Below are 22,144 nucleotides of genomic sequence, written 5' to 3' on the forward strand. Positions count from 1 at the left end.
AACTCTGAAAAGTATTTACTATTTGGCTAAGACACCCTCCTTGCTTCTCAGAAGGTGAACACGTACATTTCACCCCTGTTTTATAAGAAATGGAGATCCCCATTCAAAAGGAAAATAATGTAGGAGAGGTTGAAGCTAAAATTGGGCAGATTCAGAAACTGGTGCTATCCCCACTTCATTGTGGGATCAGTGAGTCCAGCCCCAAGCTAACGGCATCCCCACTTTCCAGTTGGCCTCCTGCCTTTTAAATCTCCCACATTCCAGGAAAATGAAGAAAAGCAAAATAAAACGGCCAGGCGCGGTGGCTCAGCAGTTTGGGGGGCCGAGGCAGATGGATCACCTAAGGTCAGGAGTGTGAGACCAGCCTGGCCAACATGACGAAACCCTGTCTCTACTAAAAATACAAAAATTGGCCGGGCGCGGTGGCTCAAGCCTGTAATCCCAGCACTTTGGGAGGCCAAGACGGGCGGATCACTAGGTCAGGAGATCGAGACCATCCTGGCTAACAGGGTGAAACCCCGTCTCTACTAAAAAATACAAAAAACTAGCCGGGCGACGTGGCGGGCGCCTGTAGTCCCAGCTACTCGGGAGGCTGAGGCAGGAGAATGGCGTAAACCCGGGAGGCGGAGCTTGCAGTGAGCTGAGATCCGGCCACTGCACTCCAGCCCGGGGACAGAGCGAGACTCCGTCTCAAAAAAAAAAAAAAAAAAAAAAATTAGTTGGGTGTGGTGCCGGGCGTCTATAATCCCAGCTACTCGGGAGGCTGAGGCAGGAAAATCGCTTGAACCCAGGAGGCGTAAGTTGCAGTGAGCCAAGATGCCATTTCACTCCAGCCTGGGTGACGAGCAAAACTCCACCTCAAAATAAATAAATAAATAAATAAAAATAAATAAAACAAGAGCTTTTCTTTTTGCTTAGTAAGAGAGAGTGGTGGTGGTGCTTTTTTATTCCTGAAGATGGGAAGTGCTCTTTTGTCCGCTAACCTCGGAAGAAAGGGGTGAGGTGTACCATACAGGGGCCGCCCGCCACCTTCTCTTCTGTTTAGCTTCCATTTTGGCCTCATGTCTATCCCAAAGTTGTAGCTTAGATGGGTGGAAAATTCAGAATTTTGCATAGAGTATAGGTAGCACCCCCTAGAAAGAGAATATTTCTCCCCAGATGTCTCCCGCTAGTACCCTAACCATCTGCTTGTCTGTCTAGTGAGGACCCTTGGAGGGCTGCTAAAATGATCAAGGGCTACATGCAGCAACACAACATCCCCCAGAGGGAGGTGGTCGATGTCACCGGCCTGAACCAATCACACCTCTCCCAGCATCTCAACAAGGGCACCCCTATGAAGACCCAGAAGCGTGCTGCCCTGTACACTTGGTACGTCAGAAAGCAACGAGAGATCCTCCGACGTAAGTGTTTTCATCCTGCCTCTGCCTCAGCCTGAAGTGACCTTTGCCCTCTCACCCCATGGGCTGCCTCAGTTTCCCTTTCATCAACAAGGCCCTGTGAGCATTTAGCAGATATAAGGAAACTGGCAAGTAGATTTAGCCTTGGTGGTTGCTGTACAATGGATTGGCTTCTATCATGTTCTTTGGTCACAGCCCCTTGCTACCCAGCCAGTTGCTCTGAGGAGCCTGTCAGTGTAAGCAGCCTAGCTTAAACTTTTTGGCCCCTCCTTCCAACGTCCTCCTCTTTGAAACCAAGTAGGTGGCAGAGTGAAATATCTTCCCCCAGAGAAAGCCAAGTATCTCCCCTTGATACATGACCAACAGTCAATTTCCAAAGAAGACATTTCATTGCAGTCAATAATATTAATTACTATTACAATTTCCTCCTCTCTGGAAAAAGTATCAACAATAGAAGGCATTTGTATAGAGAGATATATTCAGAACTTCACCCTGTTCTTGGAGGAGGGGTTTGAATCCTGAGGCAATTTAAGGTGTTTGCTCACATTTACCAAAATTGGTCGAGTGTGGGGACCTCAGCTGGTGGCCTTGCTCCTGAAGAAGCTACTTCTGGCTAAGGCAGGGCACAGGAAAAGTGTCTGCATTTGGAACTCTGACTCCTCAATTCTTATCATTCCTGTTCCCATCCCAAAGTTTTTTTTCTGTCCCAAGATTTCTACCACCCAATTATTCTGAAAAGTTTTTGTTTTGAAGTAAGTCTAGGGAAGTTTGAACTGCATATGAATAACAAGAGTAGAATGACATACTGCCTGTATTTTAGGAAAGTATTCTTTGACATTAGACTTTCATTACTTTGATCCCATCCTTTCCCCAGAAAATTTTGTATTGGTTTTCACTCTCCCCACACATTATCCTCTGGCTTTATCTGAGCTTCTCTGTCTTTATCAAGATGTTAGTTTCCACCACTTTCTGGTTTGGGCTTTTTCCCTCTTGCTTTTTAAAATGACTCTTGTTTTCTGTTACACAGTGCTCTGAAGTGATTGTTTCAGTATTTATTGTCTCAATGTCCCTGGGCTGGTGAAAGGAAGGGTTTTAGGTGTTCATTTCATATTGTGTTTGTGCTTTTGTTGGGAGCATTACATGAATACATTGGAAGAAGTAACGTGAGAGCTATTTGCTGCTTAGAGCGGGAGACCTTTCCAAGAATGGGTTGGCCCCCCATACTTGGTGACTAGCTCTTTAAGAATTTGTGTTCCTGACATGAAGCAACTCTCTGTATAGTTCCTGGAAAGCCTAAAAAAATTCTCAGGAGCCATTGTCTCCGAAGACCCAACAACCCTTGAGCCCTGCCCAATTATTTAAGTTTTATGTAGCATCTCCAGTCTGTGCTGCCTCTCTGTGTTCAATGAGAATTTCTTCAGAAAGGAGAAGGAGGCAGGAAAGGCAGACTGGAAACTTCTCAAAAGACAGCGGTCCAGAAAGTTTCTCAAGAAGTTGAGGAAGGGACATTTTACAAATACAACAGTCTCGTCAAGAGAATTGTTGTTATTGTTATTTTTGTTTTATTTATTTATTTATTTATTTATTTATTTATTTATTTATTGAGATGGAGTATCGTTCTGTCGCCCAGGCTGGAGTGCAGTGGCGTGATCTCAGCTCACTGGAAGCTCCGCTTCCCGGGTTCACGCCATTCTCCTGCCTCAGCCTCCCAAGTAGCTGGGACTACAGGTGCCCGCCACCATGCTGGGCGATTTTTTTTTTTTTTTTGTATTTTTAGTAGAGACGGGGTTTCACCATGTTAGCCAGGATGGTCTTGATCTCCTGACCTCGTGATACGCCCGCCTTGGCCTCCCAAAGTGCTGGGATTACAGGCGTGAGCCACCACGCCTGGCCATTATTTTTGTTTTAAAGTCACATGAGATATAAAAGCTTAAGAAACAGTCCTTCATTCTGTAACTATTATACAGGCACCTACTATGTGCCAAACACTATGCTAAGCTGTGGAATACATAGGTTCTTTTCTCCAGGGACTTACCTGCCATCCAGTGAAGAAGTGGAGACGTTTGAGTAAATAATGACATTCACTTTTTAAGAGCTGTTATAAAGATATACACAAGGGGCAGCAGAGGAACTGCTAAATTGCCTGGAGATATCATGGAAGGCTTCCTAGAATAGGTGACATTCAAATCATGTCTTGAAGGATGAATACAAGACATGCAAGTATAATATAAGAATCAGGAAGTAAGAGAAATAAAAGAGGGACACAAGTGAATGGGGTGAGGAGAAGGAGGAAGAGAGGGGAGAGAATACAAAATGATACATGAATACAAATTTCCTTGAAAAACTAAAAATAACAAATGGTAATATTCATGGGCCTCTCTACACACATAGAATCTCCTTGTCCAAGCTGGCCCCCAAGCCTATAAAGAGACTACTGAAGCCAGCTTCTCCAAGATAATTTTCATGGGCAATGGACATTTTGTTCCCCAAACACAATCTGAAGGGAAGTAGAGAAGAGTTCGTGGTGGTTAGAGGGAGCAAATGTGGGAGTCTAGTTCTTCAAAAATTGGGAGAGGCTAGAGCCAAGCCCCTGAGGTCAGTGGAACCTGAATGGTTCTGAGCACCTACAGGCAAAGCCACCTGGCTGATTTGAGGACACACTGAGTTCTGAACACTGTTCAGGCTGCTACCTCCTCAAAGGGCAGGTGAGAGACTGAGGCAGCCCCCACAATAGGGAGCAGCTGCGAGAGTGTCACACCCACCAGACACAAAGCTTCAGGAGTCGGTTTTGTCACCTCCACACAAGTCAGATCTGAAGGGTTTGCGGGTACATTGCTTGGGTTTGGTTTTTAGTGAGAGGCGATGCACAGGGTGGTAGTTAGGAGTCTGCAAGCCTGCAGGCTGGGCTCATGTCTGGGCTCCTGCCCCAAGTCCTCATGACTTTGGGCAAGTCACTTAACCAGTCTGAACCTCAGTTTCTTAATCTGTAAAATAGAGATGGCCGTACTTCTCACATGGAGAGGTTGTAAGAATTAGATGAAGGAATATATTCAGAGGATTTGGCACAATACCTCACCATAGAAATGGTTCAATAAATGTTAACCGTTATTGTGTCTGTTTACATTAAATGAAAAAATCTCCCATTGCTCCCAGGCCCTTGGGATGATCTACACTGGCTTTGGCCATCGGTGACTCCACCGGTGCCACTCAGGGCCTACAGGGAGGAGGGAGGACACTGTGACAGAGCTCACTGAGCAGGGGACGTCTCCTTCTCTCCCTTTGATTTCTCCTCAAGTAACTGCATTTAGAGGAGCTGCTGTGAAGCCAAATACTGTACAGGGGCAAAAGCACTTTGAAAAGTATAATCAGGTGGGGCACTGTGGCTCACGCCTGTAACCCCAGTGCTTTAGGAGGCTGAGGTGGTGGGAAGTCTGCTTGAGGCCAGGAGTCTGAGACCAGCCTGGGCCACATAGTGAGACTCCATCTCTACAAACATAATTTTTTTAATTAGTCTGGTGTGGTGGCTTGCACACCTGTAGTCCCAGCTACTTGGGAGGCTAAGGCGAGATGATGGCTTGAGCCCAGGAGGTCAAGGCTGCAGTGAGCTATGATCGTACTACTGCATTCCAGCCTGGGTGACAGAGCAAGACCTTGTCTGTAAAAAAGAAAAAGTCTAACCCCCAAAGGAATTTGGGCCAACATCACCATCATCCTGACTAGGGGTAGATATTCTGAAAGGCTAGTTAGTATCCCTAAGCTTTCAGTCAGTCTCATCCCACAGCTGGGGGGACTAAGTGATGAGGGAATTAAGCTAGGGTCCCACATGATCCCACTAGCAGTGACTTCCCACTAGCCATTTGGCAGGGACTCTCTCAGGTCTATAGTAGCATTGTTGGGCACCACTGAAAACAGAGCCCTAAGGTGGCCTAAGAATCCTCCAGGGTTCTAAATGGGCCAAATCAAAGGCCACAGTGTCACGATCAGTCCACAGTTAAACAAAGCCCAACACCACCTGCAGTTGGGATCCCAAGTCCTGGCTGGCTAGGGACCCTAACCGTTCCTCCTGATGGACCAAAATGGACATGAGCCTTAGATAGGTGGCAAGTTCCCTGCTGCTGGAGGCATATAGACTGGAGGGCCACTCGGTGGGGGGTTGTAGAGGGGATTCAAACATTAAGTAGTAGCCTGACTTGAACCTTGAGGATTTTTGATCCAGTTGTCCAAAAGAACGAGAAGGATAGCATGTAAATGATGGCACATTCAGAGCTTATCACAAAGGGAGGTGGTAGCCTTCCACTCTCTGTGACCTGTGAGAGTAATTACAGGAACTGTGAAAGAAAGACATTAAGGCTGGGTGCAGTGGCTCACGCCTGTAATCTCTGCACTTTGGGAGGCTGAGGCGGGTGGATCACCTGAGGTCAGGAGTTCGAGACCAGCCTGCCCAACACGATGAAACCCCATCTCTATGAAAAATACAAAAAATTAGCTGGGCATGGTGCCGCATACCTATAATCCTAGCTACTCAGGAGGCTGAGGCAGGAGAATCGTTTGAACCTGGGAGGCGGAGATTGCAGTGAGCTGAGATCACACCACTGCACTCCAGCCTGGGCAACAAGAGCAAAACTCTGTCTCAAAAAAAAAAAAAAAAGACATTAAGATCTAGAACATAGGGACCCAGAGCTAGGAAATGAATGTGTTATGTGTCTTTGCTCAGCAGAGTGCTTAGCCTCTTTGTTTATTCATCTGTAAAATGGAATTAATCACCCCAATGAGCCCTCCTGCATGCAGATGTGAAGACTAGGACAGCAAAGCTTTCTTCTTCAGTAATGTAAATATCAAATCTCATTAAACCATGTAGGCTAAGGCATCACCACTGGGCTGAGCTGCTGGCTGTCATTCATTCTAGAAAAATCTCCTGAGGGTCACAGTATTCCTGGACCCAAGGAATTGGACAGACAGGGAGCATCATTTCCAGCTAATTAAACACCACTCCCAGACGGGTCCTATGTTTGTAGTCCTTGAAATTATTTGAGATCTAAAGCACATCTGCTCTTTCCAATACAGAGCTCCAGTTATATTTATTTCAAAGCATGTTTCAAAAGGTTTGGGGTTTTTCTAAAAACCTGACTTTATAATGTAGATACCTCGGATATAGGAAGAGGGAGGAGAGGTGGGGAGTGCTATCTACAGCCTCTGAATATTTGTGCAAGTATAAATTGTACCTTTGAGCAGTTCTCCCCTGGATCTGAGACTCGATTGAGCTCACCCACTTGACATCAAATACAAGAGTTCAGGATGCAGAGTGTTGCTTCATGTCTGAGGGCCAGTGAGCCAAAGGGGAAAAAAAAATAATTTTCTTAAAACAATGGCTGGCTATGTTTGAGCTCCTTCAAAGAAAGGAAAAGGGTGGCTTTGCTGGAGCAACTGAGGTGGGCAGTAAAGGTCTGTGCTGAGGCCTCCCCGTCTCCAGCTCCACATGCAGCGAGAGCAGGTTGCAAAGCTTAGTTAGAAGAGGGGAATAAATGTGTCTTCGTCCGTTGTCTGTCTGTCTGTCTGTCTGTCTGTCTGCTGAGTGAAGGCTACAGACCCTATCAAATCTACTCCTTTCTCTTTTCAGAATTCAACCAGACAGTCCAGAGTTCTGGAAATATGACAGACAAAAGCAGTCAGGATCAGCTGCTGTTTCTCTTTCCAGAGTTCAGTCAACAGAGCCAGGGGCCTGGGCAGTCCGATGATGCCTGCTCTGAGCCCACCAACAAGAAGATGCGCCGCAACCGGTTCAAATGGGGGCCCGCATCCCAGCAAATCTTGTACCAGGCCTACGACCGGCAAAAGAACCCCAGCAAGGAAGAGAGAGAGGCCTTAGTGGAGGAATGCAACAGGTAACACCACCAGAAGCTCACCTGGGCAGGTGGGCAAGCACAGGGACCCAGGATCCCTCCCCTTGGTCCTGGGATATTGAGACACTAGTTATACAGATAAGTGTGGCTAAATCAGGGCTTCCCAAAGTATGTTCCACAGAACCCCAATATCAATTCATTAGTCAGTAAGTCTGAGAACCAGCATATGGATACTTCCCCTTAGAGAGTCACAACATATATTAAAGGCTCTGAGAAGCCCTGCAGTCAAGAAAACCACTTAGCTTTGTTGAATGTGTTGTTAACTCTGGAATCTTTGGTAGAGTACAAACAATCCCATGAATTATTATTCTAGGGAAGATACTCTGGAGAATGCTGGTGTAAAATATGATACCTGTGAAATGAAAATTTTGTGTTCGACCTCCATACAGGCCAGGATAAAACTCTCCCTTAGCCACAGACCCTAGATCTGGCCTCTACCAATTGTCAGACATGCAGTGGTCCAAAAGGAAGCTTGGCAGGAGAGTAAGAATTGGTCAGATCTGTTCAGTCTACTCTGCCCCCACTGACTCAACAGAGTTCTGTTTACATGTTAACTACCAACCAGGCACGGTGGCTCACACTTATAATCCCAGCACTTTGGGTGGCCAAGGCAGAGGATTGCTCGAGCCCAGGACTTTGAGACCAGCCTGGGCAACATGGCGAGACCTTATCTCTATTTTAAAACAAACAAACAAACAAACAAAAACTATGTGTTATTTTATTTATTTATTTTTCATATGTGGTCTTGCTATGTTGCCCAGCAGATCTTGAACTGGGCTTAAGCAATCCTCCTGCCTTGGCCTCCCAAATAGCTGGAATTATAGGCTGTAGCCACCGGGCCCAGCTATTTTTTTTTTTTAAACTATTGGAAAACCTTGGGAAATCTTTTTACTTCATTCCTGCCCTATTCTCCCTGACTCCAGTATTGACTTTTTAAAAATTCAGCTCTTTGGTCTGGCCAAGGCCTGTGTGCGCTTTCTCTGTCTCTGGGCTGGGCTGGCCTTGGCAGTGGAAAGAATGCAGCCAGGGAAGTCAGGCTGGGAAGCAGAGAGGCCTGTACTCCCACTGAGTCCTCAGGCTGTGCTCCGTACCCCGACTAATGAGATGCCTTGCAGCACCAGTAGTGTCTAAGAATCTCTCACACCTGGGTTTGAGGTTTCACCAGCCCTGATAAAGCTAGAGACCGGCCATCTCAATGCACCCTGCTTTGGACCCCACCCTGCCTGCCTTTTGGAGGGTATAAGGCATTTTGCTTCCTGGCACTCTTTCAGGGAGTTCAAACCCCAAAAGACCAGAAATCCTCTTGAAGTGCTTTGAAGGCATTCAAGACAGAGTCAGCGAAGGGCTTTGCCTTTTGTGTGGTGGGAAGAATGGCTAAATAAGGAGGTGTCAGGAAGCCCCATCTGGACCTTCCCCTGGACTGCCTGTCCCCAGCTTGCTCTCTTCTCCTCGGGAGCCACACCAGAGCCTAAGTCCCTGACTCCCAGGGTGGCATAGCCTGCTCTGTCCCTGCATTCAGACCCTGCACTTCAGCCATCTTCATCATATCACTCCATGGGCTGGCCTTTTCTCTGCATAGGCCTCTCCTCCTCAGCCTTCCATTCTGCCCATGGCCCATTCACACTCCCAACCAAGACTGCTGTGATTGTGTGCTTTTGGCCAAACACCAACAAGTCCCCCCGCCACCCTCACTCACCATCTCCCCTCCATCCATCCCCAGGGCAGAATGTTTGCAGCGAGGGGTGTCCCCCTCCAAAGCCCACGGCCTGGGCTCCAACTTGGTCACTGAGGTCCGTGTCTACAACTGGTTTGCAAACCGCAGGAAGGAGGAGGCATTCCGGCAGAAGCTGGCCATGGACGCCTATAGCTCCAACCAGACTCACAGCCTGAACCCTCTGCTCTCCCACGGCTCCCCCCACCACCAGCCCAGCTCCTCTCCTCCGAACAAGCTGTCAGGTAAACAAAGGTTGGGCCTCACTGCCTCAGCAACCCATCCTGGTTCTCGCCACGGATCTTAACTGGTTTAAGGGTTTTCAGAGGAGCAAATCCTTTGAGGTGATCTTAGGGCTGCTCTCTCATTGCCAGAATATTCCCCTGGAAATAATGTGTGGCTCTGATCAGTTTCCTCCAACTTCTGGCTCAGCCACTGCCCTGTGAGGCTCACTTAGCCTCCAGGGAACCCTTTACCCTATTTGTCTCCTTCCCTCTTCTTCTCCCTGTGTGGCTGCTGACTCAGCGGTCATTCTACACTGAGGAGGCTGCCTTATGGGTGGACCAGGTCCAAATCTCAGGCAGAGGGGTCGTGATGGCGTGGCATCCCTCGCAGTGTTGGAGGATGGCACTCCGGCCACCTCCTCCATCCCTGGCCATATCCTGCCCCTCGCTCGGTCCGGCTGCCTCAGGAGAAGCCCAGTGGCCTTTGGGGACGGCCACTCTGTTGGTGGCCTCTGCTTGTTGGCTTCCGTGTTTCATCAGGGTTGGTGGGGGTCAGTCACTTGAAATCTTTGCAGTGATGAGTTGGGCCAAACTGACTGAGTACCTGCTCCATCGTGCTTGATTGAGTGCTCCTTTGTGTGGGCCCTGGCCTGGATTAGAATGCCTCTGCTGTGGGCTTTCGGTTTGTCAGGATGGAATCCTACAGCCTCCTTGGGAAAAAGCACACCTATATGCTGAGCTCTGTGTTAGGCACAGGCTGGGATGGAGCACTTCTTCTGGCCCTTCATTCTTCCGGCAAAGCTGGCTTCCTAGAATTGACGTGTTCACCGGGGTCTGTGCGGTGCCCATGAGGACAAAGTGTAGCAGCCTCCTGCCTGCTCCAAGAAAAGGGCTTGCGAAAGGAAAGCCAAACACTGTTTCTAACTCGGGGGTGATTCTGAAACCTGTTGCTCCCCTCACCTGTTGGTTGCCCTTCTGATGAGAAAGGCCTGAGGGCTGGGAGCTAACCCAAGTGTTCAGGGGACCAAAGCCACCAAGACAGGCTCAGAGCCATCAGCTGGGTGGTATACAAGCATTTGTTCCATGCCTGCTGTGCCCTCCCATAGCACAGCCTCTTCCAGGGCCTCTGGGAGCCTGACAGTGTCCAGCATGAAGCTGGGGCCAGTGCCGGGGGTTTCTCTAGGTCCCTCTCCCATAGAGGAGAGAGGCTCAGCCACACAGGAAGATAGTCTTAGTTACTTAAGAGGCAGAGAAGCCCCCAGGCAAAGACTGGCCTGATTGCAGAGTAACTTCACCCCTTTAGGGAAATTCAAAGCAGGGTTCTGAGGGTTGTGGCAAATGGCACGTGGCTGGCACTGAGCAGGACCAGAGCGCTTGGCCGCCACAGCGATCCACGGAGTTGAAGCTGGGAGCTGCGGGGGGCGTGGTTGGGGCAAGGGGCATTATTGAGAAGACAATGGCCATTGTGCTGGGACCTGTGATCTCCACACCAAAGTCAGGGAGCCTGGAAGCCAAACAAAGGCCCAGCAGCCTTCTGACAAGCTGGGGCTGTGCTGAGGTCACCACGGGGTCGTTGGTTTAGGCATCCTGTGTGCTGACAGGAGACCCAGAGAGCTGGGGCTGGATGGACGGGGAGCAGGTGCTGGAAACCCAGCAGGGTGGGCAGAAAACACCGCCTGCGTACTCCTCTGACTGGAGTCTAAGAAGGGCACGTCCCACGGGAAGTGGATTCTCTGGGGTAGCCCAGAAGTCTGGATCTTTCTAAAAATCATGTAATATTAGAATCTGGAGGGAATTGGAAGAAAGGAACTGAGGCCCAGAAAGAGGCAGTGATTTGCCAAAGTGACACAGAGCAATGGTAGCAAAACAAGGACTAGGGCTCAGGCCTGCTGGTTCCCACTCCGTGCTTTCCCACAGCACAACGACGTGTTGAGTGCTTACCACGTCCTGGGAATATGCTAGTGATGTATGAGCTGCGCGTCCTGCCCTCTGGGAGCTTACTGTCTGGTAGGAAAGATATCGGGTCATCAGGTCAGTGTCAAGTCCCCAGAACCAGCTGCGGATCGAGGTTTCATTTGGGGGCTTTGTGGATCTTTCTGCGGTGTGATAGATCCTATTGCTGTTTCTGGAGCAACAGTTATGGGACACTGAATATTCTCGGTGACTGCTTTTCTTCTGTATTTTTTTTTTTGAGAGACGGGGTCTCCCTCTGTCACCCGAACTAGAGTGCAGTGGTGCAGTCTTGCCTCACTACAGCCTCAAACTCCTGGTCTCAAGCAGTCCTCCTGCCTTAGCCTCCCAAAGTGCTGGGATTACAGTTGTGAGATTGTACCCAGCCCTTCTGCCTTAATTTTCACTCTGGGCTCCTCAACATGGTCCTTGGCCCAAGCCCAGGGACTGGCTTCTCTTTCTCTGAGTGCAGTTATGTATCTGGGTTCTAACCAGTGAGGTTATAACTGTGGCTGATTCACATAACTTCTCTGAGTCTGAGTTTCCTGCCTACAAAATGGAGAAATAGGACCTTCCAGACAGGGTGCGTGTGAGGATGAAGGGAGTGAATGTAAAAAGACACCTTTCTCAGTAACCCATACTACCCTCATTATGACTCTTAACATTAGAGAGGGCTAAACAAGGGCAGTGGGAAGACTGGCAGGCAGCAGAAATCATTTTCTATTTGATCTCACACACCAGGGCATTCCCCCTGAGAGGCAGTGAGATGTGTCTTGGCCCTGGGACTAGAAACAGAGGTGGCTGCTGTGCTGGTGCCTGGGATGCAGGATGCTGGGGTCAAAGACTAGTGTCCCCATCTCAGGCTGCCAGGATGGCATGTGTGCCATGACAGGGCTCCTGAGTAATGCAAGCAGGCAGACAGCAGGCTGCAGCCCAGCACTCAGGGGTGGCTTCTGTCTGTAGAGCCACATGGCACTCTTCCCACCTCAGTGCCCACAGCCAAGGTGTGGTCACTAACCAAGTCAGAAATATAACTGCATGCAGAATACAAAAAAAAAAAAAAAAAAACCAAACAAACAAACAAAAAAAAACACTCTGTGGGCTGGGTGTGGTGGCTCACACCTGAAATCCCAGAACTTTGGGAGGCCAAGGCGGGCAGATCACTTGAGGTCAGCAGTTTGAAACCAGTCTGACCAACATGGTGAAACCCATCTCTATTAAAAACACAAAAATCAGCCGGGTGTGGTGGCAGGCACCAGTGACTCCGGAGGCTGAGGCAGGAGAATCGCTTGAACCCGGGAGGCGGGAGGCGGAGGTTGCAGTGAGCCGAGATGGGCCACTCCACTCCACTCCACTCCAACCTGGGTGACAGAGCAAGACTCTGTCTGGGAAAAAAAAAAAAGATCTCCATGTTGCTGAGCAGAGCTCAACATCCATGGTCAGCACTAGCAACCCCAAAGACTGAGCTGGGGGAAACAAGGCCCCAGTTCCCCCACACCCACTCTCCACACTCTTCCCTCTCCAAACACCGCACCTGAGCCAGGAGGGCTGGCAGCACCTTGGAGACGAGGCTTCCCCAGAACCCTCGTCCTAGAGAGGAAGAGCACCCTTTCTCTAACAGCACCTTCCCTCCCAGCCCTGCTTACCATGCTGTGGCCCACTTGCCCACGATGACCATGGTGTGACCCTAGTCCTGGAATGTCCGGCACAATAGGGGTGGCAGGAGGAGCACTCTGCCTCTGTCAGCGGCTGATTGGTTACAAGATGCCCTACAAACACATTGTCAGCAGAATCAGCTGTTTCCAGCGTTGCCCCTCCTCGGCTTTACAATCACACACCAGCATGCAGCCAAGGGTTGTCATGGCTTTGTCTCCCTTATGCATGCTTAATTGACAATTAAGCTGGGGCTTTGAACCAGCCTGGCTGCCGCTGCTGGGCCTTCATCTTTCCAGGGAGTGTCACAGGGGCACCCTTTGTTTGCTCTTCTTGGGGGCCTGAAGTTACTGTAGCAGGCTGCAGGCAGCCATTTATCTTCAGCCTGGAAGGCCTTTATCTGCCTCCACCCCCTATTCCAGCTCTCGGCCAGCAGGAGCTGTCCCTGGTTATAGGCCCCATGACAGCCCATTCTGAGGCCATTGAGCAGGTCCGGAGTGATGGCCTCTACCTCCCTTCTGGAGATGAATCAAGAGAAAGGCCCCCAAAAGGTCAGAGGGCAGGGCGGCAGCAAGGAGAGGGACTGGTTGGAGCCTGGTGCTTGTATTGATTGGCTCGAGGAGGAGGAGGAGGAAGTTGGCGCGGGATGGAAACTCTGCTAGCCTTGGCCCAAGCTGTGGTATCTGCTGTGTGATCTGTGGCGACCTTGCTCCCCGTACCTTTTGCTCTAGTCAGCAGCAAGCTCACTTGGCCACCACCTTGAGGAGGCGAGGAGGGGTAAAAGGTCTTCCTCAGCATCCGCTCTCCCATGCGTGATGTGCTCACTCTTGTGTCACCTTTTGAGAGGGAAGTGGGGACTTACTCTCCTGGAAAGAAAGTGAGGCACAAAGAAGAGAAGAGGCCCCACCAGGAGGACTTTCATGGGTCCCGAACCGTAGCCCCTTTACCAAAGAGGAGACATTTATTTCTGTGGCTGCTGCTCCTCCTCTCGCTGAACTCTATTCCTCCCTCTCCAAACCCAGTGGACTTGACTTCCCTGATGTGGCTTAGAGCTTGAAAAACAGAGAATCCTGCCTCCTGCCCCTCCCTCATCCCCCTTCACAGTCCCTCCCAGGTTACCTGTGGGAATCTAACCCTGGGTCTCAGACAAGCCAAACTCTGGGCCAGGGTACCTATGTGAAGTGCTGTTGCTTTTCCCGGCACTGAATTCTGCAGGACCCGAGGAAATCTCCAAAGTTTCCAATGGCAAGGTAGTGACTTAACGAGAGGAATTCTAATGGCCAGTGTTGATGGAGCACTTACTTCCTTGGTCCCAGGCCCTGGGCCGAGTTCCTCTGTGCATCAGCTTATGTGACCTGCACAATGACCCTGCAGAGTAGGAGCCATCTGTAGTGTCATCTTCATTTTACAATCAAGGGAAGTGAACTATTTAGAATGGAAGGAATGTGCCCAACTTCATATTCTTAGTAAGTGGTGGGGAGAGGTTTTGAGCTGTTGCACACTGTCTATCTCTTTTTGCTTTATGCAGATGCTAAAACTTTTCAGGCACAAAATCCAACACACACACAGAGAGAGAGAGAAACACACACACACACGCGCGTGCACACGCACACATACACACACACACACACAGAGACAGCCCCCAGCAGTTCCTTTTCCCACATTCCTACTGTTCCCCTCTGAATGACACCAAGGCTTTGGGAGATCACGCCAAAGAGGTGGGGTAAGGGTGTGAGTCTCCCATTCTGGCTAGTTTACTGCTTCCTCCCCAACCACTGCCCCTGACCAAGGTGGATTCTGTGCCCTGCCCAGGCAAGAAATCAAAGCCCCCTGTTTCACGACCCCATCCCCATCTGTGTGGGGATTTGAACTGCCCTTGCAGTCGGCACCGTCTGGGCTACTAAATGCCTTAACAACTTAATGGGGCTTCTGAGACAGTGCAAGCACCTCAGCTCACCTCTGGGAGCTCCGCCCACTCCCTGGGCAGCAGACAGCGGGAGGGGTTTATGAGGGCAGTTGTAAAAATATTCATCTCAGCAGCAAAGTTCCTCATGGTAAATAAGGCCCATTGTCCCTAAGTAGCAGATTATTTCAGTTCAGAAGAGAGACAAATCTTGCCTTGAAATGTCTGCTATTGTAGGAAGCACATTCTTACTGACTTGAGGTTTAGTAAGTGGTGGACACGGGCGGCTCCAGTGTTCTCTGTCTTAGGGACTTTATCTGAGTGCCATTTTATCTCTTGAATTTGAAGATCATTTTATCTTGTGGGTACCACCCCATCGGCTGCCACTAGATTGGGGAAGACAATCAGGATATTAATGAGATTAAGAGGCGTAACCTTCAGGGTATTCTGCTGTCAGCCTCCCCCTGATAGGGAACCAGCCCTGGTCTGCATACAAAGAAACCAGGCTGCTGGGCTGGTGGGGCTCCAAGCCTTTGCACAAAGGGGCCAGGAGATACTGCAGTCCTATCACCTAAGGGTCATGCCTAATCCCCCCTGAAGGATCCTTAGACGATTCAAGGACTCCTTGCCGCCTCCAGTCAGCTCTGAGGAAGGAGGAAGCTGCCTGCAAGCACACAGCCCTGGCCTGCGGCTCATGGTAGAAGTGCTCTTGGAAACTGTTGAAGGTTTGATGGGAAGTGACAGGAACTTGGAGAGAATTAAGCACCACGGTGCAGAGAGAGGCAGAGATCTGTGCAAGGGCCTTTGAAGCTACCTGCTTAATGGAATGGAACAAGATCTGGCCTTATGCCTCTACCTGTTTTTTAGGGGGACGTACAAACACAAATGAAGAGGAGAGAGAGAAATATACATGCATATATATGTATTATACACACACACACACACACACACACACACACACAGAAACTATGTATATAAAAGGAATTCAGCCCACATATAAAGTCAGATCAATCAGTCAATCATGGTTATTATCCTAGCTATTCATAAATACTCTAGAACAGGGATTGACAAACCTTTTCTGTAAAGAGCCAGATAGTAAATATTATTTTAAACTATTCAGTTGTAATTACTCAACTGTGCCTTTGTAGCACCATAGACATGGAAGTGAGTGAACATCGCTGTCTTCCAAGCAACCTTTATGGGGACTGAAATTTAAGTTTCATATAATTTTCACATAGCATCCTATAGTCTTTAATGGATTGTTTCTCAACTATTTAAAAATGTGAAACCCATTCGTAGCTGGTGGGTCGTACAAAGACAGGCTGCTTTGGTCAACAGACCAGTTTGCTGACCCTGCCGTAGGACAATAGTTCTCAAACGTGGCCACACTTTAGAATCACCTGAGGGAGTATCTAAAAATCCCAGTATCCAAGCTGCACCCTGGACCTGTCAGAACGGCTGGGGAGTGGGCCTACACATCAGTAGTTAGAATTTTCTAAGTGATAGCAATGTGCAGCTAAATTTGAGAACCAATTCTCAGGTTCTCAAATTTAGCTTCTCAAATGTTAAAGTGCACGCTAATTCCCTGGGGCGGGGGGTGTTAAGATACAGATTCTCATTCTGTAGGCCTGGGGTGAGGTCCGAGTTTCTGCATTTTCAACAGGTTCCCAGGCGCTGTTGAAGAGGATGGTCTGGGACACACTTTGAGTACCGGGGGTGGATTAGCAACTCATTCCCCTTTGCCTCCCCAACCTGTGTAATTTGCCTCACCATCCCCAGCCTTGACATCTAATATGGGGAAATGCTCTTTTAAATCCAGCCGGCACAGCGACAAAATTACAGGCTATGGAGCCACACCCAAATTCCAACCTTAACTTGGCCACTTACTGCTGTGTGACCCTGGGCAAGTCTCTGGAATCTCTGTGCTTGCCTCTCGAGGTGTGGAGACATCCACTCATGCAGATGCTGGAAGAATTAAATGAGATAATATGTATGTAAAACACTCCAGACGTAACAGGCTCTCATAAATAGTAGCTGTTACCATTCCTTGCAGAGGCTTGTGGGTTCTTTGTTTTTTGGTTTTTTAGTTTTTTCCCTCTTTCCTTGTCCTTCTTGGAGGTTTCATCCAATCTTGATTTTTAAAGAATTTGGGTATCTCCAACTAGATATTCATCTTGGTGTTTGCAGCAAACTTAGGCTGGCTTCTTGTAGCACATTGGGCATGAGGCAGTCTCCCGGTCTTCCTAGGACTTCTCTGTGACATCCACAAGGCATATTGAGTGTCGTAAGTCATTTAGTACAAATTCAGGAAACAGTGAGGGGAAGCTGGGAAGACCATGGATTGGTGGGGGCAGAGGGCAGGGTCATGACCGTGTAGCAGGAGGTCAAGTTCATGATGTTTATGTAGTCGAGATGACCGTGAATTTCCTGTAACTAATAGGGCATTTTTCTTTTTCTTTTTCTTTCTTTCTTTCTTTCTTTCTTTTTTTTTTTTTTTTTTGAGAGACGGAGTCTCACTCTGTTGCCCAGGCTGGAGTGCAGTGGCACGATCTTGGCACACTGCAAGCTCCGCCTCCTGGGTTCATGCCATTCTCCTGCCTCAGCCTCCTGAGTAGCTGGGACTACAGGCGCCCACCACCACGCTAATTTTTTGTATTTTTTTTTTTTTAAGTAGAGATGGGGTTTCACTGTGTTAGCCAGGATAGTTGCGATCTCCTGACCTCGTGATCCACCCGCCTCAGTCTCCCAAAGTGCTGGGATTACAGGCATGAACCATCATGCCCAGCCATTTTTCTTTTTTAATTAAAGGAGGTGTGAGTACCCCTACCCCTCTCATGTGTATTGCTTGTTAGTAATTAGCCCTGGGAACCTATCAGGTAGAGGGGGTGTGGGATGTTCCCAGTGGAGGCTGCATCTGGGAAGCTTAATGGCCTCTGTTCTTAGAAGGGAAGTTCCCCCAAACTTCAGGCGAAGGAGCATTAAGAAGGAGAGGGTGCACACAGCCCCACAGTAAGCAAAGGGAAACCTCAGAAGCTCCTATGGGCTGATTTTCTGGAAACCACTCGCCTCAACCTGTGAGCATGCATCTGCTTCAGGTACCTTCCCGTTACCTTACACTCTAACTTCAACAACCTCCGCAATAGCACACTTGTGTGAGTTCAGCCACTGAGGAATCAACTGGCAAGTGGGGGGACTCGATGCCTCCAATGCTTTTGAGAAGTCAATAGTCAGTTTTCTCAGGACTTATACTCTGCATGTTCTTCCTAAGTTGGAGAAACACTGTGCAGATGGTCTTTAGCATGTAGACTTTCCTAAGGAAAGTCTACCTGAGCCAAGGTGAGCTGGTTATGGCCAGTGCCTTCTCAGGACTGGATTCAGATGTGTGTGTCTGGGTAGCCAAGCATAGCACCCAAATCAGGCTTGGCTTGGGTTGTGGTTCTGTCACTATCTGGCAGTGTGGCCTCAAGTTATTAGCCTCTTTGTCCCAATACCTATCCCCTTAGGGGTGCTGTGAGGCTTAAATATGATCAGACACGCCCAGTGCCAAGAACAGTGCCTGGCAAGGAAGGTTAGCTGCCATTACAGTATTATTGAATTGACTCAGAAACTTGAGGGTGTTGAGAGAACAGAAGAGCTTGGGTTCTCTCTGGGTTCTTGACAAGGGTTTTGCCTTGCAGTTTCACCCTGGAAGGATTGATTTCCCTTTCCATAAACCCTGCTTGTCATTTGAAACATCAGAAACAATGAACCTAAGTATTGGCAAGATCAGTGGTTCTCAAATCTCTCTCCAGACCACATAAAAATCATCCAGGGAGCTCATTAAAAATAGACATGGCTCCCTCCACCCACCCACACCTTTAGAATCAGAATTGAGAAATGAGGGCTTTACAGGCATAAGAGCTTTTGACAAAAGCCCTAAGAGATTTGCCTAGAGTCCCAGCTACTTGGGAGGCTGAGGCAGGAGGATCACTTGAGCCCAGGAGTTTGAGGGTGGAGTGAGCTATGGCAGTTGGATTGTAGACAACAAGGAGAACAGGCTACTTATTTCTATCTCCATTCATAAAACACCTTGAGATAAATTAAGCACTTTGTGCCCACTGGTGCCACTACACTACAGCCCGGGTGACAGAGTGAGACCCTGTCTCTAAAAAACAAAAAAGAGAGAGAGAGATTTGGATGCATAGTCAGGGTTGACATTACTAGGCCTGATGGAGCAGGAGAGTTCTGAAGGGGTTGAAGGTAATCCTCATGGCCCCTTGCAGAAATGGGAAAGGAGAAGCAGTCGGGGTGAGAGGCCTTGGACTAGGATTCAGGAGATCAGAGCCACCAATGAGCAAGGGTGACCTTGGGTGAATCATTTAACTTCCTGGGAATTCTGGCAAATGAGGGTGTGGGATGAGGGCCTTTCCACTCTGACAGGCTATTATTTGGAGACTGCGTGTTGCATCCAGTCTTGGGGCCCAGGACTCCGCAGCTTGAAGTGCAGAGGGAGGCTTGCCATTGTGGTATTTTATTGTGAAACTCATCATCTGTCTCTCTCTCCTTCTCTCCCTCACTCCCTCGCTCCTTCCCCGTTTCAGGAACTGTGTGCTGTTAGAAGCCTTCCACCTTTATTAGGGATCATTAGAGCTTTACAACACCAGCAGATTGGGTGGGGCCAGTCACAATAAACAGATTTATAATGGGTATAAACGAGACACCTATAACTGCTGGAGGTTAACACTTTCAGGGCCTCTGAATAGCAGCTGGCATGCCCATGCCTTCTGGCCCTGTCCACTGCAGGGTGCTTCTTCCTGCTTGGCACCCATTGGACTGGGTTGGCAGTGAAGCCTAAGTGAGTTCTTGTTCAGCAAGGGTGGAAAACACTTAAACAACATCTCCTATTTGTGTAACATCAGTTTGCACGATGGGCACACAAGTGCTTAATTTCTCTCAAGGTGTTTTGTGGATAGAGACAGAAATGAGCAGCCTTTCTTCCTCATTGTCTACAACCCTACAGCCAGGGGAACTAGAGGCTTTGCATCCCTACTTGTAAACTTCAATCTCACCATGAAGAAGAAGGTCCCTGAAGTCTCTGAATGCCTTGCTCTCTATGAATGTATTCTGAATGGTAGCATTGTGGGCTGTACCAACATCTAAGCCTGAGTTGGATTTCTTCACCATTGTGTCTCCAGCCCATAGCCCTGTGCCTGGCACACGGTAGACACTCCATATATTTGTGAAATAAAGACATCTATTATAGAGGGCTTCCTGTCAAAGCATATGCAGGAAGCCCCTGTTTTATAAATTTGGTATTCAGTTTAAGAATTAAACTGAGCATAGGATTAGTTATGTTTTATATAGCATATATGTGCTGTATATATATATATAGGCATATTTTCTCTTCTCTAGAAACAATGTCACTCAGCTCACCCCTATTAACACTGCTTAAGTATACAGTTCACAAATTAATGTCAACATTTAATGTTACCAGAAAGTTTTCAAAGAACATATCATGACTTTCTCCCTAATATTTTACTGGTAAACTAGTCTCATTTAATTTAGTTCTGCTAGTTAGCTTAATGTTCTACTACTTTCATTTCCTTTTAAAATCTCTTACCAGGATCCCCAGGGCAAGAAAAAAGCAAGAACTTCTCCTCTTGTGTTTCCATTGAGCAAGGTGAGGTCTAGAAAAGGGACTGGGCTACTGCAAATCAATTATCTGGAGAGACAGAAGCAAAACTGCCCCGCTCTGGGCAGCCATCAGGTCTCTGGTGGTGCTCCCTGAGCATCTGCCTGGTGCTCCTAGCTCAGTGCCCAACACCTGGTGTTGCTTGGGATGAGCCTCCCTGGGCCTGCCAGTGATCAATAGCTATCTGTCATGATGATGATGATGATGATGATGATGATAATGATACTGATGGAGATGCCCTCTGTGACAGTGATGAAGAGGCTGGGATCTGGCCAGGCAAATCCCTATCACAAGGCAGCTCTGACACTTGCCAGGCCTCAAAGGATCTTCTCCCTGGGTATCATCTCCCAGTAGGGTCTTTCTTATGTATAGGCTGTGGTGGAAAACCTCTCTTTTCTAAGGCAATTTTATTAGCCCTTCAGTCACAATACAGATGTCTGTTTATAGGACCTTACTTTTGTGTGGACACCCAGTGGCTCAGTCTGCTGATGGCTTTATAGCCTTTCTCGCTTTGCCCAGACCCACTGGGAGCATTGCCATTCTCCTTGTCGGCCAGGCCTAGAGGCCTTTGTTGCAGCCATATTATCTCTGCCCGCAAAGGCAGCTGCTCAGAAAACACCAGACCCCAGGAGGCAGACTGCAGAAGAGCACTGTCTGTCCCCACAGCCTTTAAGCCTAACGATGTCCACCGTTAACCCTTCTTAGTTTTACCCTAGTTTCTTTGGAGAAAGAGGCATTTAAGTTACTCATGTTGCCACAGTAAAATCCCATTAATTGACTCTTCTCCTTATACCCAAATCAACCCAGTGGCCCCCAAACTCGGTTCTTCAAATGTGAAACTGCCCAAGTCTATCAATACTGTTTCTTCAATTTTGATTATATTTTAATCTCTCGCTCCTTTTCTCTTACTCCCCTTTCTTCCTCCTTAAAAAGAATGCTTGCCTCTCCTTGCCCACAGAAAAACAGAGAGAGGGAGGCCAGAGCAGGACTACTTGAGCCCAGGAGTTTGAGACCACCCTGGGCAACATAGAGCCCCCATCTCTACAAAATAATAACAATAATAATAATAATAATAATAAATTAGCCAAGCATGGTGGCATGCACCTGTAGTCTCAACTATTTGGGGGGCTGAGGTAGAAGGATTCCTTGAGCCCAGCAGGTCAAGGCGGCAGTGAGCTGTGATTGCGCCACCGCACTCCAGCCTGGGTGACAGAGCTAGAGCTTGCCTGAAAAACGAAAAGAAAAATGGGGAGATTTAGAGGATAAATGGATATACTCCGGTCACTTCACCATCACTCAACTCAACAGTCTAAAGGGGAAAGTGATGTGGAGTCATCAGAGTTTAAGCGTAGGTTATTCATTCATCATTTACTCCTTCAGCAAATGTTTAATGAATGCCTAGCATGACTCCATGCCAAGAAGAAAATGGAGAATACAGACAAGGTCCTGCCCTCATGGGGCTTACATTCTAGTGAGGGATGCAGCCAAGGAACAAGTAAACAAACCTGCAAAATCATTTCAAGCTATTAGTGGGTCATGATGGGGAGGCTCTACATATCTGGAGCCCATTTGGGGCTTATGGGAAAGAGGGAGAAGGGTCAGCTTTGGAATACCACTGACTTGCTGGGAGACCCCCTAGCAAGGAGCGGTGCAAACAACCTTGTCCTCTCTGAACCTCAGTTTTCCACTCTGTCAAATGGGTGCCTGTGACACACTGAGAAGCAGACGGGTGTGA

The 22,144-nt window shown here is 48.4% G+C and overlaps 1 protein-coding gene across 4 annotated transcripts in view; it reads left to right on the top strand.

Annotated features, from left to right (window-relative positions):
• The window catches only part of LOC105476897 (HNF1 homeobox B), a 60,690-nt gene that overhangs the window by 4,565 nt on the left and 33,981 nt on the right, over nt 1-22,144 (top strand). For 2 of the 4 annotated variants that reach the window (XM_011733222.2, XM_071082784.1), the window contains exons 2-4: nt 1,201-1,400; nt 7,015-7,279; nt 9,018-9,253. In XM_011733222.2, coding sequence (XP_011731524.1) covers nt 1,201-1,400; nt 7,015-7,279; nt 9,018-9,253 — 701 coding nt within the window. The remainder of the gene's footprint in view (nt 1-1,200; nt 1,401-7,014; nt 7,280-9,017; nt 9,254-22,144) is intronic. The other 2 variants (XM_011733223.3, XM_011733224.2) reach the window with 1 other exon arrangement.

The sequence above is a fragment of the Macaca nemestrina genome, chromosome 17 (genome assembly GCF_043159975.1).
Source record: "Macaca nemestrina isolate mMacNem1 chromosome 17, mMacNem.hap1, whole genome shotgun sequence".
Lineage (NCBI taxonomy): Eukaryota > Metazoa > Chordata > Mammalia > Primates > Cercopithecidae > Macaca > Macaca nemestrina.